The sequence below is a fragment of the Triturus cristatus genome, chromosome 7 (assembly GCF_964204655.1).
Source record: "Triturus cristatus chromosome 7, aTriCri1.1, whole genome shotgun sequence".
NCBI lineage: Eukaryota > Metazoa > Chordata > Amphibia > Caudata > Salamandridae > Triturus > Triturus cristatus.
Genome location: NC_140590.1, coordinates 1,533,179,861 through 1,533,200,205, shown reverse-complemented (window position 1 = coordinate 1,533,200,205; position 20,345 = coordinate 1,533,179,861). Strand labels below are relative to the sequence as shown.

At 44.6% G+C, this 20,345-nt stretch overlaps 1 protein-coding gene across 1 annotated transcript in view; it reads left to right on the top strand.

The window, feature by feature from the left end:
- The first annotated feature begins 555 nt into the window (after window positions 1-555).
- Window positions 556-20,345, top strand: part of CIMIP1 (ciliary microtubule inner protein 1) — a 130,421-nt gene continuing 110,631 nt past the window's right edge. Inside the window, exon 1 of the mRNA XM_085619297.1 lies at window positions 556-725. Coding sequence (XP_085475423.1) covers window positions 649-725 — 77 coding nt within the window. The 5' untranslated portion in view covers window positions 556-648. The remainder of the gene's footprint in view (window positions 726-20,345) is intronic.

The following is a 20,345-nucleotide window of genomic DNA, read 5'->3' as shown; positions in this document are numbered from 1 at the left end:
AAAGTGTCACTCATATTTGTGGAAATGTCACTCATAATTACACTGAAATTACAAAAATGTCACACATAGCAATCTGAAAGCTTGGCAGCTATGTTGACGGGGTCCCACCCCTTTTTAGGCCCCCCTCCCCACCCCCAAACAAGTCATTAGACCTTTGTTTTATACTAAGTTCCGTCCTAATTACAGCAAGTGATAACAGCACTGTAGGTATAGTCTTGACTCAAAAAGTGTTTTTTGTTCTGTACTGTAAATTTCAGTTTTGCCAGGAAATTTATCCCATTCCAAGATGGCTACAACATTGGCTAGAAAGTCTTTCTAACAAGCAGATTTCCCTTACATAGAACTTTCTTTTTAGAGATGTATTCTATTTGTTACTGCTACGATTTAAAAAACAAAATACTTTTGAATCCGTATGATACTTGAAACTGAAATTCTTCGACCGGTCGCTGTCTGATACAAACGAACTCGCGCGGTCTAGTCATTAATGGCTTGGCTGTGGAGAACTCAATTTTCTTCACGTGAGCGACAGTGATGTCACTACGTGCCGCCGCTTGTTTCCTCGGTAACGAAAACAATTTGTAACTCGCGCGAGTCGCGTTTTGAGACCTAGGGCAGAAAGTGCTGAACCCCCCGGGAGACCAGTCGAGAATGACAACACCCAGAGCTGCCCCACCTGGACCCAATAGTAGCAAGGATTGTAACTTCGTGGCGCAGGACCAAATCTGGTATTTCGAGCTTTAACAATATATTACAATGTTTTATCTTAAAATATTATAAACCATACTTTGTATCAGAAATTTTCCGGGCAATAGTGTTGAAAATTATTTTTAAATGTAGTTTACATTTGAAATATGCCCATGTAGATGAAAGTAATTTACTAAGAGTGTAGCTGGTCAACCCAAAAAATCCGTTTAATTAAGGACGCCAGTGTTTTAAACTTTTTATGCTAAATGATCGCAAGGCAAAAAGATTTTAACAGAGAAATGTCTCTTGGTTGTTAAATGTTGTTTTTATTTGCAAAATATCTGAACTTGGTAAAATGACTCGATTAAAGAATGTATTACATGTTTGTAAAATATTAACCACGCTTTTATTTTAATTGCGGACCCCAACATTTGTATTTTTTTCGCAAAATTGTAAGTTTGTTCCGCATGATCAAAGTGTTATTTCTAAATTACATATTTCTTAATTATATTCTTTCAAAATCTGCCTTATGGGAGGACGAACCTGTTGGCAAGTTTGTACTTCATGTTTAAAATTCACAGACACAAATGGATTCATAATGTACAGTTTTAAAAATACAAACACACACAGGCTGCCTGGTTTAGTTTAATTACTGCTGCACGGCCATCTGTATCGCCAGCAGACAGTTATTTTGACAAATGTTACTGTTAGTGATAATTATATTAACAATAATTCTTCCAATGGGTATCACACATGTATTAATCGTCGCATGCTATACTCTCGATTTCTTTTATTAATAAAATTAAGTTAGCTTCTCAAGCTGCATCCTGGAGTGCCTTTTTCAATATCTCCCACATAGGTTAGACAACATCCAGCAACCTTCGAACCACACATTTCCTCAATGATGCCAGGTAACTGGTGAAAACGATATTACCTCTTGGCAGCCTTAGGTGTATGAAGTGCTATACAATACAATACAATACGTTACATAACCTTTGTGATCACCCTGCTCACAAGAATCTGGTGTACCCTGCTGCTGCATCTCATCTCATCATTGACTGGTCTCAAAAACACTTTTGCTTGAGAAAAACCTCAAGACTGACGGGCCGACAGCTGCTCATGAACCATTAGTTGTGCATCTCCAGCCAAGCAACATATCGCCATTTCATTTCCGCTCTTGTCATCTTGAGTTTACTAACTTAATTTACACCTATTGTTTGGGCGTTCTGTCCTCCAGCTGTTTTACTGACTGCTAAACTCACATAATGTGGTCGTCCCACTGCATACTAAATACCCTTGTTTTATCCTATGCTTTTTTGAACCGTGCTTCGACCTTCATCTGCTTATATATGTCTTGTGTGTGTTTATATATAGTGTATATGCACATGTGCCTTGTGAGTCATTGTCCCTCCCCACTCTCAGCAACGGTAATAAATAGCATATTACTCTCTGCGCGTGCGCATCCATGGCTTAATGAAAACACACCAAACCATTAAAAGGCATGGCACTGCAGTTCTTTGTTATCCTTGTGCGTATAGGGATGACATCTATTTTAACCATTCCATTCCCTTTTCTATATTTCATGTCAGACTATGTATCATGCTGTTTTTTTCCGCTTGATCTTCTGTACATTACTCTGACACTCTCTCCCCCCAAAACAGAAGAGACACAGGAGGCTAAGGTGCAAATTGTAAAAAAGAAGTAGGAGACACTGTTTAAAATCATACCACTCACAGTTGATACAGCAGAAGGGAGCAAGATGGAATCGCCCTGAGCTCGCGCTGATCGGCTGCTCACACCGGATGTGTAACGCTCGACTAGCTGTCCTGCGGTGCTCACCGGGATGTTGGATTACCGCGCTCGCCATTCTCGGGATGCAGGAAGAGTGTTAAGGCTGTTTTCAAGATTGCTGCTTCACGAGGGAGGTCCCATTCTGGATAGGATCGCCTGGGTTAAACGTGCCATCTGTAAGACACCGGTGACCTTCTCCGACCCGCAAGCTTGGGCTGTGCTGCATTTCATTTCTTCATACTTTTTAGCAGCGGCAATCCTCTCCCCGGCCTCTCTAGTAGCCTGAAATTCAGAAAGCAAGTCCTGGAACCACCGGTTTCTTCCTTTTAAAGGAAATCAGGGTGAGAGGCTACACGGACTTAGCAGAAACATTGAGTGCCCGGGGGGCACGGAGAGGCTCTAAGCAAAAAACGCTTGCAGCTGTCAAGGATCTAAAGGACGCCAAAGATGTTAAAGGTGCCGCCTGTAATCCTTCAGAAGAAGCTTCAAAGACAAAGCCTGAGATTAGTGGGGACAAAAAAGTGTTAGGCAAATTATGGAGTAAATCCGGGGTAGGGGATACATCCGGAGAGCCTAAAAACATTAACACTGCACACCCCCCCCACCCGCAAAAATTTTCCTGGGATCTAAAAAAACTCCTTTAAACCCCAGCACTAAAACTCTTATTTCCTCCACTAACCATCCACCAGCAGAGAGCCCAAAGACAGGTGCACTGCAACAGGGGGACACAACAGAGGGCAGGCCCAGTTACGCCATGCCTAATAGCCCAGACATCGACACTGCTAAGATCTCTGAACCCGCAAGAATTCAAGAGGGCGTCCCCCAAACCCCTGTTCTTGTACAACTACTCACCGATGCCACAACCCTTTTGACTCAGCCTTCCCAACAAACACTGGGTTCAGACAATCTACACAGTGATACTAGCCCTGGGACCCCGCTTTTCACTCCTGACACTGGAGAAGCAGGGACTAATAAAGTCATTCAAAGTCTGGTAGTGCCCTCAGGCTCCCGGAACCCTTGGACCCCGGAGGCAGGAGCAGAACACTTCTACTCGATCTCTGACGGTACACCTACTTCCTCTCTTGAGGATGGATCCGAGGATGCCAGTGAAGGGGACAGTGAGGATTCACACAAGGATACAGGCACGGTTTTGCGCCACAAAAAATCTTTCAGCAAAAGTAAACGTCGCAGCCAGCTTAAGTGGGACTACTCCGACTCCCAGATGTCATACTTACCTGACGAAGATGAGCTAAATGCTACTCAGTGGGGGAGCACAAAGAGTTTGCAAGCAGACTTCTCCGAGCCTTCTCTAGCCTCCATCCTAACATCCATCAAGGAGTTCCATGAAGAGGTTCAGACGGACAACCGTTTAGCCAAGATCGCTGCTAAGAAACTACAGGGCGGGCTGAGGCGATTGAATAAGACTTGTGTCGACATTTGTGATAGAGTTACTATGATAGAAGCACGAACTGAACACCTGGAAACGGAAGCCCTGGCCACCAAACAACAGGGGGAGTCCAATACAGCTTGTATGATGGACATGATGGCAAAGATCGAGGAACAGGAAAATCGCCAGCGCTGGAACAACCTCCGCTTACTTGGCATTCCGGAGGGGAAGGAAGGGGACGATCCAAGGCGCTTAATAGTTAATCTATTACAAGATTCCTTCCCCGACCATCCAGGCTGGGATTGGGACCATGAAGTACAGAGGGCGCATCGATTCCCCTTCCATCAAAAGCGACAACACAACAGTGGCAATTCATCAGGGGGACAACCAAGAGTGTTCCTCGTTTATTTCGGAAATTTCCTTCTCAGACCGATGATATATGACCAGGCCCGTTTCAATTCAAAGAAAGGAGCCAACGGGATAGTATTCTTTTCCAAACCTGACTTCTGCCATCAGACTGTTGAACGAAGATGGCGTATGAGGCAGCTAATCTCTCCTTTTCAACAGCAGGGTGCGGAAGTGTACCTTATGAATCCTTCAAGGCTCAAAGTGATCTCCAATGGGAATACCAAGATTTTCCTCTCCGAGATCAAAGCTGGGGAATTTTTGGAGGAACTCAAAATCAGAAAGAAATAATATTTAACTACTTTGTTGATCACTAAACTAAGCATATGATGCGAACCCTTTTGACTTTATATGACTTCACTTGATAGTGACTTCTGTTTGTTTTCTTTTTTCTATTTCTTTTTAGCCTCTTTGCCTTTCCACATTTTCTTTATTTTCTTTCTTTTTTTTTTTTACCAAAGGGGGGAAGCGATAAACCCTCTTGGGGAAAGAGAGGGAGGGAAAGGGGGGGAAGGGAAAAGGAAAAAAAAAAGTAAGAGGGGGCTCCTGGTCGATTCATCAAACTAGAGTAAAAGTTTTTTTTCTCAGTCCGGTGTGGCTGGCAGTCGAGCTTAGGTTGATTACCATCATTCAGGACTTTTCTGATTGCTCAAAAAAGGGGGGGGGGAGGGGGGAGGGTTGGGGATGGCACCTCAATGGGAAAGTTTGACACAGAAAATTTAAATTCTAGTTACTTATGTCTTTCTGCGCACACACATACACACTTAAAATTCACATGTTCCAGATTAGGACAAGAATTTGAGAGTTTGATGTGGTATTACTTATTTTTTTCTTCTCATTTTTTTCCTTTAAATGGCTAAGTTAGATGTATTAAGAATTGTGTCTGTTAACATATGCAGATTAAATGATCGCTCTAAAAGGCAAAATGTTGCACTGGGACTTCGATCTCTGGGGGGGGATATTTACTGTATACAAGAAACTCACATAGAGGGCTCCCAGAAGCATCTTCTAGACTCCTTGGGCTTCCAAGTCCTGGGGGCCACCACTCAAGGCTCTAAAACCAGGGGGGTTGGAATTCTCGCTGAGAGAATACTCTCTATTTCTTCACCCCGGGTCAAGTCTGATCCCCTAGGCAGATGGGTTATCACTGAGTGCCACCTCTATAATAATACCCCTTTTACCCTTTGTTCAATTTATGGAAGCAACACAGATGATCCTGGAATCATCAACCTGGTCTCAGGGGAATTAGCACACTGGCCCACCCCTATTGTTTTATGCGGCGATCTTAATCTGCATCTGCCTTGCAACTGGGAGTCTGATAGCCATTGGAAATACAAAGAAAGCCCCTCGTGTTTCAGGCCTTGACAAATCTTGCACAGATACACAGTTTAAGAGATTGCTGGGCTAGACTGAATCCCTCTCAACCCGGCTACACCTTTTTCTCAGCCCCACATCACACCCTTGTTAGGTTAGACTACTTTTTTCTTTCTTCCTCAATTATCAACAACTGCAACATTGAAATAGCCCCACGCTTTATGTCCGATCACAAACCCCTCATTGTTAACATCAGAGGGCTAGGTAAGTGCAAAGAGGTCTCTGCCTGGAGCTTCGAGAAAGCTCTGCTTCAGGACCTATCATATCAGGCTCACATGCAGGGATGGCTAAAGGAATTCTTAGAAATTAACGTTGGGTCAGCCTCTCTTATGACTGTATGGGATACGTTAAAAGCAGGGATTAGGGGGGAAACCCTCGGCTTCTCAGTCCGCAAAAATAAAAAAGAGAAGATGTTGATAAATAATTTACAGGAGAAGCTAAGGATAGCTGAAACTAAATTAGTCTACTGTATTCAAACAGGGCAAGACATAGAGACCGTGCAAAAAGAGGTAGTGTTGGCCAGAGCTGAAATTGGGGCAATCTTCGCAGAAAAAAACGCGGCAAAATGGGCAAGCTCACGTGAAAAAAACTACGAGTGTAGCGACAGTATTGGACATCATCTGGCTGTCCGGACTAGACAACAGGTCTCTAACAGCGAGATACATACAATTAGACTTCCATCGGGAAATGAGACCAATGATATTTATCTCATACGAAAGGGATTCCAGGAGTTCTATTCTAAATTATATATCGAGGAGAACCAGGGCCCCAATGATTTAATTACAAGGGAGACTACTTGCTATCTCAGTGAGATCAATCTTAGATCTCTTCCCCCAGACAACAGGGTCTTATTAGACTTAACTCCTACCTGGGATGAGATAATGGAATCTGTCAACAGTCTTCCCGACGGAAAAGCTACCGGTCTTGACGGCATCCCAGTACAATTTTATAAGATCTTTGCCCCACAAATCAAAACAATCTTTACAGAAGTAATAACCTCTATATTTAACGGGGCTTTGCCTCCAGCTTCCTGGTCTATGGCCGGAATAGCTATTTTTCCAAAGAAGGATAAATCCCCCCTAGAGATGGGCTCCTATCGACCCATCACACTTATTAATTGCGATTCAATCTCCTCTGTGGTTGATTCCTTGGTCTCAGAGTGGCAGCATGGGTTCATCCCGAAAAAAGGAACAACTGAGCATGTTAGACGAGCTATTAATCTTTTTGACGCCGCACAGGCCGCCGGAGACCCGATGTCACTTATACTCTTAGACGCTGAAAAAGCCTTTGACCGGGTCTCCTGGCGATACTTATGGGCAGTCATGAGTAAAATGGGCTTCGGGCCAAAAATCTTACAGGCGATACAAGCTCTTTATGTGAAGCCAACTGCTTGTGTTACTATTAATGGGCAATTAACTGGTCAATTTGAGATTTCCCGGGGCACCAGGCAGGGTTGCCCTTGTTCCCCTCTGTTGTTTGCCCTCTATTTGGATCCCTTTATCAAGCAAATTCAGAGAAATAATGAGATCACTGCAGTCAACTTTCAAGGCAGTTCTACTAAGATTATGGCCTACGCTGATGATCTGGCTATCACCTCACCCGATCCCTCAACTGCTATTGTGGCCATTGAAAACGAGACGGCTAAATTTGGGAAGCTCTCTGGCTATGCCCTGAATCAAAACAAAACTCAAATAATAACAAACAGTCAAATACCCTGGATTGATTGCAGGGTGGTCTCTAAAGCTAAATATTTAGGAGTCTCTAGCTCATCAAATATGGATGAGATTGTTGAAGACAACTTAGCTCCATTGGCCACACATACCAGGAAGGCTCTGAAACAAATTGATAACCTACACCTAACCCTTGTTGGCAGATGTAATGTCATAAAGATGATATATTTTCCTAAACTTTTATACTTCTTTCGAACCATACCTCTGGAATTTAACAAAATAAGTCTACAAAAATTCCAACAAATATTTACTCAGTTTATATGGTCATATTCCCAATCCAGGAGGGCTTTAAAACAATTATGCCTACCTAAAGAACGAGGGGGGTGGTCTTTCCCTAACATTATTCTTTATCATTGGGCTTCGGTACTTCAATACAGTTCAGTATTGTTATAAACGATGCATTTCCTCAAACAACAGGGCTTCCCTCGCCATTTCAGTTACTGTTGGGTGAACAATCCTGGGGCTGTCTACTCCGAGAAACCACCTACGGATACTACAAACGGGTGAGATTTAAGACACTACTGAACTCTTTTAAAGTCTTCCGTAGTATCAGCAGAGTTCTTGGGCTGGGCAGATTCAATCATTATACTCCCACGTTAAATAATGGCAATTTACCTGCCATTTTTGGCAAGGCTTACTTTTCAAATTGGCATAAGGCTGGTATTTTGAAATTAGGAGATCTCATGACCAGCGAGGGAGTAATATCCTTCTCTGACTTATTGACCAAATTTAAGCTCCAAAGCGAAGACGCTTTTAAATATCTCTCTGTCTCTAACTTTCTGTCTAGGAAGGTCAGGGGTGCCTCAGGATTCAAGGAAATCGACTTGTTAAACATGCTACGTAATCCACTAACCCCTCGAATTGGCCTTCTATATAACACTATAAACAGACAGACCCCTGATGACTTACAAAAGATAGCTGACAAATGGCATAATAAACTTACTTCTCATAGCAGCACTTTTGTTTAACTCACTTACATTATCACAGAATATCTTAATCTCAGCCAAACTACAGGCGCAACACTTTAAAACTATCTTTTTCCTGTACTTTACTCCTAGTAAGATTGCAAAGTGGGGGACTGGCCAAGGCACCTTTTGTCCTAGATGCTCGGAGTACGCGGCTGACTCAATTCATGTGTTTGCCACATGCCTAAAGCTTTCCTACACAATAAACCGCATACAGGAATTTCTAAGGGAAGTCACACTTCAGCCTATAACCTTAAATCCTACTATCATAATGTTAGGCACACAGACTGAAACCTCTCGGTTGAAAAGAGATGGCCTAACATTCATTGCAATGACAGTCTGGAGGATCTGTGTGGCATCTGCCTGGCTTGATCCAGAGCTCCCTTCTTTCTCACAATGGTTAGCCAGATTTATTGCAACTTATCACCTAGAAATCGCTGTCTACGCCAGAAAGGGTAGTAAAGGCCGGAAAAAGGGGCTCGAGGTGTGTGACAATCTTACCTCTTGGCTGGCATAGACAGGATAATCACCACGTTTTTTCTTTCTTATTTCTCTCTCTCTTTTTATTTTTACCACATGACTCTCAATAACTGCTATTTTTTTTTATCTCCTGTTGTTTCTACAGTATATGTGTTTTGCTTCTTCTTTTGCTGTGTCTTCTATTCCTAATTTATATGTCGTTTTTTTTCTCTCATTGAGGGGGGGGGGTGGGAGGGCGCTCCTATGAACTGTTTTTTGTATTTTCTTCAAAAAATATAAAAAGGGGGAAAAAAAATCAAAAAATAAATCATACCACTCTTGAACTTTCTTGCAGTTTTTTTTTAAATTCTAAAGCTTTGTTTGTTTGGAACAAATCAAGACAGACAGATACAATATATCAACTAATTAAAGGAGGAAGAGAAAATTAAAGAAACGCACAACCTTACATGACTGATTATCAAAACATTACTTAAAACTAGGCAGAATGGCAAATTATAGGCAAAGATCAGTAGTTACGGTTTCTTGGTATATACTACAATGTGGCCCTTGTGGTCAAATCTTGCTTGTTTCAGCTTAAACCATGTTCTCTCTCAGTTTACTCCTGTCCAGAAGGTCACTAGTTCTCAATGCATTTATTTCATCATGCTTAGATTACAGCAATGCCATCTACTTGGGCTCGCCTGTACAGCCTATTAGAACACTTTGAAGCCAGTTTACCCTGTGGTGGCTATTGCAGTTCTCATATCTCTCCGGTTTTGGCTTAATGTTGCTGCTTTCTGGTGAAAGAAAGACTCCTGTATAGCCAGATTTATTTGATCCATAGGGCAGTCTGCTTAAGTAGTTCACCCTTAGGTGCCCTTCTCGCACTTTGTGGTCAGCTTTTCACTGCAGTCTGCAGGTCCCTAAGTTACGCAGCAAGACAGTTGGTGGGCACTTCTTTTCTGTCATGACTGCCCAGAGTTGGAACTTGCTTCCAGATTCTCTTAGAGATGAACCTGTTGCGTATCACTTAGCCACCCAAGCGCTACATCCCCCATGAAGTCATCGAGCTCCACTGCTCCATGTCGTTGTGACGTGTACAGCGCCTTGTAGTGCGCAGTGAACACCTTAAGTATGTCAGGCGTGTCATAATATGAATTCCCCAGGCCCTTCTATCTCTAGTATATGAGTCGTGAATCGTGGACATCTCGTCACCTCTGCCAACGCTTTTCCCGGTCTTTCCCCTTCACCATATTTGCAAGCCACCCAATATCGCCCTTTGAATTTCACCTCCCTTGCCGCAGTCTCTTCGTATTCCGACAGCGTCTCCATCTGTGCCTGCCCTGATTCTCCTCCCCCCCCATCCTCCTCTCTAGTTCCTTCAGTTCCCGGTCTAATTTTTGGATCGTTCTTTGTATGTCCCTAAGAACTCCAAAGCTCTTGGATATACAGTACCCTCTGATGGTGACCTTAAACTCCTCCCATAGTACCTCCACACTATCCACGGACCCCTTATTTCTAACGAAGAAGTCTTTTATTTCCTCTCCCAGTTCAGCTTGAAAGACAGCATCCGACATAGCGTGTGGCTGCAATCTCCAGCATGGGCGGGGTCGATCATATCCAGGCAATGCCAGCGTTAGCTTCACGAGACAGTGGTCTGAGAAAGTCCTAGCAGGGTGAGCAACATTGCGGATGGTGGAACCCAACCCCCGCGACAACAAAAAATAGTCAATACGCGCCCATGTCTCCGTATGTGACGTGAATTGCGTGCCTACTTTCTACCTGTGGGTGGAGGTAGCGCCAGCTATCTATTAATCCGCCCTCCTCCATGATTCCCTGCATCACCCCTTGGGAGTTATTATAATGGTATGGTGCAGGGTTAGACCGATCACAGGCCGGGTGTAGGGCCACATTAAAGTCGCCTCCCCGTATTATATGAGTGGATCCTACATCGAGTATTTTCCCGCACACCATAATGAAGAATTCAGGTGTATCTACATTAGGGCCATAGCAGTTTTCCAAGGTAACCGACTCTCTACCCAGCCGCCCCCATGCTATAACGTATCTCCCATTGGGGTCCTCTTATCACCCCAGCCATCACAAACGGTGTCTGCTTTTTTATCAGTATGGCTGTACCCCGGGCATATGAGGAATAGGAAGCAAACAATCTCGTGCCCGCCCATTTGCTGGCGAATGTGTTTGGGGTTCTTGGGTTAATGTGTGTTTCTTGTAAAAAGACTACTTGTATCTGCTGTCGGTCCAAGTATGTCAAAATCTGCCTACGTTTTCTCGAATCTCCTATGCCCCTGATATTCCATGACAGTACCTTCAGTGTGCATTCATCTCCCGAAGCCATCACGCAACCTCCCACTACGAAATGTATGCCATAAAAATGCGACAATGTTTAACAATTGTTGGATTAAAAAAGCATTATACCTGAACATGATATACCTGCCAGTGATATCAAAACATGTAAATTCCCCTCCCTCTCCTCCCCCAACCCACTGAAGCATCCCAATTATGCCAGGTTCATCCATCCCACCCCCCTCCCCAATACCAAAAGATCCCCCTGTTACAATACAAGTCTCCAACTGATCCCAGATTAGTTCTGAAATGGAGACAACTAAAAACAAAAACGTATACTGCAAAAGAAACATAGTCGGGTACACCCTTTTGGGGATGTTCTGCTGGGTGGCCCATGGGTACCTCTCGCCTTTCCAGGTGGTCAGCGTCGCTGACCAAGTTCCCGGGGAAGCTCCGAGGGTGTCCGGCTGTTTGCGCACTGTACGTCCTAGTTAGTCTTAGCGGCACTTCAGTCATGTTGTGTGTCCCATGAACATCAGGAACCAGTTATGGAATCTCCTGCCACGGTGATATAATGCTTCATGTGGAACACAGTGAAAATGTTTGTCCATACTCCATCAACTTTCCTTGCTAGTTCTCATTCCACATCCGATGTCTGTGCTCCTAGAGAGTCGTCCGGTGCAGGAGATACGTTCTTTTGTTTCTTGATCTTTTTGAGGAATCCTTCCACTTGTTGAGGTGTAGTGAAGATCGTGTGGGTTCCCTGATGGGTGATACGAAGCCGAGCTGGCTAGAGTAGGGCATAGTCTAGTTAGGCTTGTCTCAGTTTTGGTTTTACAGAAATAAATTTACGTCGTTCCTCTTGCACATGCATTGTAAAATTCGGATACATGGTAAAGGGCACTCCCTCATAATGCAATTGTTTTTTCTCTCTGGCCACTCGTAAGGCGGTATCTCTGTCTCTATAATTTAAGAGGCGCACGATGATAGGTCTGGGCGTGCTCCCCGGAGGTGGTTGTGGCCCGAGCGAGTGATGAGCCCGTTCCACAATGAAGTGTGGGGACAGGTATTCCGTTCCCACTACCTCTCTAATACGTTTTTCAACATACTCCTCAATCTTGCCCGTGTTTGTACTCTCCGGTATTCCCAAAATGCGTATGTTTCTTCTGCTGCATGCCTCTATGTCCTTGTTCTTGGTTGCTATGATTTTTAACAGCTTATCCATTTGTGTAACTGTTTTTTGCATGCGGGCTGTAGTATCTTCCGTCCCGGATATTCGCTGTTCGGCATCTTTTATGCGTGTTTCATGCCCTTCGAGTTTGCGAGCTATTGCGTCCATACGAGTTGTCAGCGTGTCCATCTTGTCTGCAATAGTTGCGAATCCCTGTCGTACCTCCGCCAGCATTGACTTCAGATAATCACCTGAGTCCGCTGGGTGATCTCGTTGTACTCATTCTGCCCCGTTATCTTCTTCTATCAGTTGCTGTCGGGTGCTTTTTTTAGCCTCGAACGTGAGTCGCGGTTGGCGTGTGTCTGTTTTTCCCATTATGGCACTTAAAACTGTCAAGGGGTACTACGCAAAGGCAGGGGAAGCGAGACAGGCGCTCTCTGTGGTTCGCCCTTGTTGTTTTCTGCTTGTTTCTGTTATGGCATAGGGGCTTGCTCAGAGTATGTGGTCTGATGCGAGATATTAGGCTGCTATGCCCATGGCCTGCGCGCAGTCACTACAGGACAACCACCATAATCGTCCACAGCTTGTCTCCTCTCGTCGGCGCCTGTAAGTGTCTGGATGGATACAGCCACCTCTTGTAGGTATATTGTTTTTTCTTGTGCCTCTATCCGAGGTCGGCCCGCTACCCGCTGCGGCTTTATCGCACGCAGTGGTGCTGCCCCAGCCCACCCTCGTGAGCTACACTAGGCACGCGGCGCACCACTGCTACAGAAGATTTTATATTCCTGCGCCGTTGCAGATGATGACCTTCCTGTTATGCGGTATTATTGTGGCCATGCACATTGCCGCTCTCCTGGTCCGTCCACACAACCGCGAAAGTGCGCGCTTTAGGCCTCAGTTACACCGGTGCGTGAGTCACCCGATGATGTAGTTGAAATATAGCGCCTGCCTTACGCCTGCCCCCACCTTCTCGGTTCAACATTTGGGTGAGGTATGCCGCCTTCGCCGAGTGGCGTTACTGTCTGTGTAAGCTGGTGCGTATAAAGCGCCGTTGATGATCGCCTCCGAGAAAGGCTGAATATATCACTGTTGCTCCAGCGTTTGTGCTTACCGCCTCAGTACGGGGTTCTCCCATTTTTATTAGTTGCTCCGCGATATGTTATGTTATGTTATTTACTTTTATTACGCGCGCAGATACTCGAAGGAGTGTCCCGGCGCGACTCAAGGAAGGACAGAATTAAAGCTCAACCCTACGAGAAGAGGTAAGTTTTTAGCAGTTTCTTAAAAACCCCAGTGTCTTCGACAGTTCGAAGCGAGAGGGGGAGCGCATTCCAGGCACGGGCAGCAAACACAACCAGAGAAGCGCCACCTAATCTATGGCGCTGGAAGCAAGGCACCTTCATAAGCCTGAGAGCGGAAGACCTCAAGTGTCGCCCCGGCACGTAAAAAGAGAACCGTTTCTGAAGGTAGCCCGGCCCCCGTCTATGCAGGGCGCGGTGAGCAAGGGTGAGAGATTTGAAGGCTATCCGGGACCTGACCGGTAGCCAGTGAAGAGAACGACGGTAACCGTGCACACTCTGCCTGGGACCCAGCCTACCCAGCATGCGGACAGCCGCATTCTGGGTAACTTGAAGCTTATTGAGTACATAGGCTGGGAGCCCAGCATAGAGGGCATTGGCATAGTCCAAGCGGGACAAGATAAGAGCCCGGACCACTGATTCCCTAGCCGCTTGAGGCAACAGCGGAAGCAATCTTCTCAAAATTTTGAGAAGGCCGAAACAGCAACCGGTCAGACAAGTAACCTGGCTAGAAAAGGAGAGATTACTGTCGAAATAGATACCCAGGTTCTTTGCGGTCTGACTGTTTGAAACAGGCGGTGGGAACTCAGGAGGCCAGATAGACTCTCTGAATCCTGAGGGGAAGTCACCGAACATCAAAATCTCGGATTTATCCTCATTGCATTTTAAATGTGCCGACGCCATCCATTCAAAGACCGAGGAAAGGCACCTCTGCACGTGGGCCACCGAGGACCCCTGTTTGTCCCAAGTGAACAGAAGTTGCGTGTCATCGGCATAGGCAATGACCTTAGCCCCCAACCCCTCCGCTAGAAAGACCAGCGGAGTAAGATAGATATTGAACAGGAGGGGGCTAAGAGACGAACCCTGGGGCACTCCCGTGCCAACTTGAAGAGGTGAAGAAGCCGCCGGGGGTATCCAGACTTGCTGGTAGCGGCCGTCCAAAAAGGATTTAATCCAGCCCCAAACCGCGCCCGACACACCAATCTTCGAAAGTCTGTCAAGCAGCAGTGAATGGGGAACAGTATCAAAGGCCGCCGACAAGTCAAGCAGCACCAGGGCGGCCTTCCCGCCAGCGTCTAAACACTCCCGTATGGCTTCAGAGATTTCCAGAAGTGCCCCTTCCGTACTGAAGGAGGGGCGGAAGCCCGACTGGGCAGGGTGAAGAAGATCCGCGCTCTCGACGAACTCAGACAGCTGTCTGTTTACTATCTTCTCACAGACCTTAGACAGGCTAGGGAGAAGAGAAATAGGTCTGTAATTACCCGGCACTGAAGGATCGAGAGTCGATTTCTTCAGTAGGGGAAGAATTTTGGCCTGCTTCCAACAGTCAGGAACCCTGCCAACCTGCAAGGATAAGTTAATAATAAAATTAACTTCCTCATTTACTGTTTCAGCCACTGAAGCCAGAAGTCTTGCTGAGCAGGGATCGTCCGGAGAACCAGACTTCAGACCCTGAAGAATTCTCAGAGTGCATGACAGATCCACCGGAAAGAAATTGGACAGGGAGTGAATGGAAGACAGTACAGCAGGAGTAGAAAGAGATTAGACAGAGGGACCCACGAGCCCAATAGAGATAGGCAGGGCAGAGAAGCTGCCTTGTATCTTTAGAATCTTGTCCCGGAAGAATGTAGAGAGCGTCTCACACCAAGCAGTGGTTGCTGGTAGGATACAGCTCTGCGCAACAGGGGACAGAAAACTTTGAACGATCGAAAAAATTTCTTTCAAATTATTCTTGGCTTGATCGATCCGAGTGGCAAAGAAAGCACTTTTAGCAGAAGAGATCGCTTTATAGTAGGTTTTTTGACCCAGCCTAAGCTGCCTCTTTGCTGAAGGGCAGTAATTGCTAAGACGTCAAGAGCGCTCCAGTTTCTTACAACCCTGCTTGAGGAGACGCAGATCCTCCGTAAACCAAGGTTTGGAGGGGGAGGCCCTAGACTGTCTAGCCGAAGTAGGTATGGCTGTGGCCGCCCAAGAGCCCCGAAGCCAGTTGGAAAAGGCAGCAAGACACTGATCAAGGTCTTGTGACAGAGGTGGCCTATTGGCCGCTAGCGCCTTGGCATAAAGTAGGGGGTCAACCTTCTTGAACGCTGGTTTATGACCGTTGGACTGACACCGGGGGGGGTCACCAGCCATGAAAAGGGAATTAAATAATGATCAGACCAAGGGACAGGGAGTGGAGCTTTGACTGAGATAGGGAAGTTGGAAAGGACAGGATCAAGAATATGGCCACCGAGATGAGTAGCCTGGTCGACCCATTGAGAGAGCTGTGCAGATTGGCAGATATCAAGAAATTCACGTGTGTCTTTTGAGTTATTTTGGTCAAGATGAATATTGATATCACCTGGAATCACATAATGGGAAAACTGAAGGGCTCTCATGGAGACCGCCTCCACACAGGCCTGAAGGAAAGCATGGGCTACTCCCGGCGGACGATAAATCAAGGACCCACCAAGAGAAAAGTGGGCCGAGCAGCTGATATTATGTGTGTCAATGTGTGGACACACAGGCTCCGATACTGAAAGAGCCGCGTTACTGCCGCAGCGCCGCCATGTCAGTAGAGCGGCCCAGTCACCACATGTGCGCCTCTCATCTGGCGTGCACTCCGCCCCACTCACAGCTCCAGATGGACCAGGAGTGCAGCCCGGTCACAGCTGCCCCGCACGATTCCCTGCCGAAGATCGCTGCAAACTCCTCTGATCTCCACTCCCTCCTCATGTGTTCCGCTTCAGTCCCCCATACGCCCCATGGCACAGCAATATGTCAGGACGAGGATAAATGAAATAGTCCGGCCGGACTGCAGGAGCCTCACTCAATGGCGGCCATTCGGCTCGTGCGCCACCTAGCGCCCCTCAAGTGATCACAACTGTAATAAAGAGATATGTTCAAAACGACTAATATCCATTACCATTGGTTGACCATCCAGCAGGACACATCTAGTCATATGAGAAGGAATGTTCGATACTGTCTCGGATTCTGATTCTGTAACTGCTCATGAGAGACTGGGATACAAGGAAAAGACTGGAACCGTGCCCTTTACAGATCAGGCTTAATCTGTTTCCACCCCTTGTGTGTCCTCCTTTAAATCTGAGGTACAGGATGCCACAGGGATTCCCACTTAGCCCTGCTCTATTTAATATGTATCTCACGCCCTTTGCTCCTGTGTGAGCTGAAGTCCTTTTTTATTTTTTGCAGATGATTATTCACATTGAGGGAAATGCTTTTGTAGCTCCACAGAAGTTTAAAAACTGTCCCTGACACATTGCATCCTTCAACTATGATTGAGGAAGATGGAAGCAATATTTTTTGCTCTCTCATTCCATGGTCAATATAGTGGTGGCCCTCTGAGCTAGGAATGCATGCATCACGTTTTTTCTTCTGCTTAACGTTTTTATAAAAGAGTCTCCCATTCCTGCCTTCCATGTTCAGGAAAACTATTGTCCAAGCAATAATTTTGTCAAGGTGGTATTACTGCATTTATTTATACTATTTATATTTGGCTAAGGTCGAGGTAATGCAGAATCTTGTGTCTTATCTCATTTTGGGTCTTAGAAGATTGGCTCGTACTTCTGCCCTTGTGGAGTCTCTTCACTAAACAGTCAGTTTCCAGGGGCTCTTTTTAAGCGCAACTTCTTGGGTCAGTTTGCTGCCTATCATGCAGCCCAAGCAATTTATTGGGCACAGATTCAATATGAATTCATCTTCCTCTACATTCATTACTCCAAATAGTCGGCACTGTAGACCATTCAGTTTCATACCTGTCTGTAAATGCCTAGAATATGATTTCCCTTCTCTGATTGACCAAAAACACTTTCTATTTTGAACAAATTCTAAAAACTCTATTTTCTATCTCATCTAGATTCTGTTATGTGTCACACTACATAAGTTTCTAATGCCAGTACACCCTGTTTCTTAGTAGTTGTGAGCTTTCCTAATACACATTATCATCATCATCTTGAAATCAGTTTTTTAAATCATTAAAGCTAATTCAGAGTGTCAGAACATTACCCATTACTCAATGAGAAAATACTTTCAAGTACACTCTGGTTTATGTGCTTTGAAGGAAGACCACTATTTGATATGTGCAGACCTAACATGCCATTGTATACAATATCAAATGTAAACATTTGTTAATTTTTTTAATTTATCTGTTTTGTATTTTTTTTTTAATCATGAAATATGTCAGTGTGGCTGTGTAGGGTTTGGGAGTAATAATCTAGATATCTTCCCTTACCCCCTTCCCTACCACAATACGTGGCAAGAATAAATAGATTAGGGCATCAGGTCTCTTGGATCTACAAATTAATCCACCCAAAACAATCTGCCCTCAGTAAGAAGCGTATATCCTTCTGGGATTCACACTCATCTTCCATGATCTCTGATGATGACTGGTTCAAAACATGGAGCTCTGTCTCGCGGAATAAAATTTCACCAGCCCTTTCCCAGACAAAATTCTGGCTCCTACATAAGGCCTACTGAACACCAGCCCGTTTACATTCACACACAATTTGCGAAGACCCTAATTGCTGGAATTGTAGGGAGGAGATAGGTGACCTTGCCCATCTATTACTATTCTGCAAATGTGTGGAACCTTTTTGGGACAGGGTTTTTAGCTTTATCTCTAAACTATTCTCATGCTCCATCAAAAGGGAACCATCCACGCTGACATTTGGCTTCCTCAGGGTAGAATCACTGAACGACCAGGATAGGGCACTTCTAGACCTACTCCTGACAGCAGCGGTTAAGATCATATTAAACAATTGGAAAGACACGCGAAAAGCGTCTTACAAGTGTTCGTTAAACTTGGTCTCCAACCTAAGGGGTGCTGACAACATTGCTCTCCAGAACTCACCATGGACGCCCCCCCCTGCCCCCCCCCCCAGACATGTGGGATTGCCTCGATCTATATTTCAATTCACATAAACCGCCATGAAACACAAATATCAGAGGCTTGTCTAACTAGTCCCCTAAATGAGACGCTCTCACACTAGATCGCTGTACGACACTAGTAGGTAAATGCTGTCATTGTATATTTTAACACAATAGATGCATTCCGGTAGTTGTATATTTTGTATTCTTTTTATTTCCCCTGCACAGAATATGTTTTGTATATTTATTGTACAACAGAAGTTTATCCAAGGCGGCTCCTACAGCCCTACGTCTACTCTAACAAAGTGTCTGACATGTAACTCGGAATGCAAAACCTAGATTGTCATGTTACCACCTCATACTCAACCTTCAATGTATTATGTCTTTATTGATTTCATATTGGTTATATGCTTTTGTCCTTTTGTATGTGCTTATTATGTGTTTTGATTTTTCTGAAAACAACCAATAAAAACTCTTGAAATAAAAAAATCTAGATATCTTGAATTATGGAGTACTATCCAAGAGGCTGAGAGAGATTGACAAGGGGAGCTTGTTGATAACAACTACTGCTTTCATACCTTTGGTTCTCCTTCTCCCCTAAATGACCATTACTTAAGTTGTTTCCTAAAATCAAGGATGTCTTTTGAAGTTCTCGAAAGACCAGGCTCAAGATTCCACACTTCCAAAAATACGACAGAAGAAAACAAAATCTTCTTGTGTATTTTTGGAGTTGACAGAAGCTTTATAAAAGCTAACTAGATTCATGCCACCCTTACATGTTGCATTACCACCTAGAGGCTGGCTGACTAACAGCTAAGAATAGAGCTCTTTATAAATCCTCCGTGGCGTTTTAGACAGTCCATAGTACATCCTCTCCCTACCACAAATGCTTACTATTTATGCACAGCCTCAACACTATGCTCTGAATTGATCCAACTCTTCCAGTTTCTGTCCATTCACCTTATTTGGCTCCTGTATTGCTGTGTTTTCCCCTTTCTCATATAAGCTTCCTCCTCAGTCCTGGTGTTCAAAACTGTATTAAATCTCACGTCTTCATTTTTGATGCCGACTGAAATGGCTAAATCTCTGCCAATATTCTTTGCTACTCAATCTATACTTGAAACTGGAGGTAGCTAAACATCTCGTCAGTAGCAAAAAGTGCTCCATGTCAAAATGTACCATAATCCACACAATTTATATACACTAAATTCCTCATTTTCGACTGTGGTGGGGGCCCACTGTTAAACCTGGTCAGTAGGAGATAGAGCCTTTGATCACCTGGGGGGGGGGACATTTTGCCAAATTTAGAGGTTCCTTCCTACCTGTCTTCACAGCAACCGTCACTGGTTGGCTAAAGCGTTTGCCAAGAAGGCATCATGTCCTAATCAGGAGTTTGCTTAGAGGACATAAGAGAGCCCCTGAACACATGGATGTAGAGTGGCAGAAACAAAGGAATAAAGTACAAATCAAACACAGAAATCTGCACACTCCTTACTTTAACACTGGTGTGACTCCGAACGGATACAAATATTACATTGGAGCCAATGGGTTCAATAACCCATCCGATCAAATTAATTCATATCAAACAACATTTATTGTATAATACATGATTTGTTATTTTGCATTTCAAGTAATGCATATATTCATAGTCACATATCCATGTGTAATTTCCAACAGACAGTTAAACACAGGAAAGAGACTATGGGAGCTGTGTTTACCCAGATCGTATAGTAGATATCGGTAAGTGTCATGGATACCAACCGCCAGACAGCAACATAAGATAATGCCAACTTATATTGAATAACATTGTGTGCACAGACAGGCCCATTTGCCACAAACAAATTGGTGCGTCTCCAACATATATAAAGATTATAAAGAGGACCTACCACCAATGACAATGGTCTTACTAAA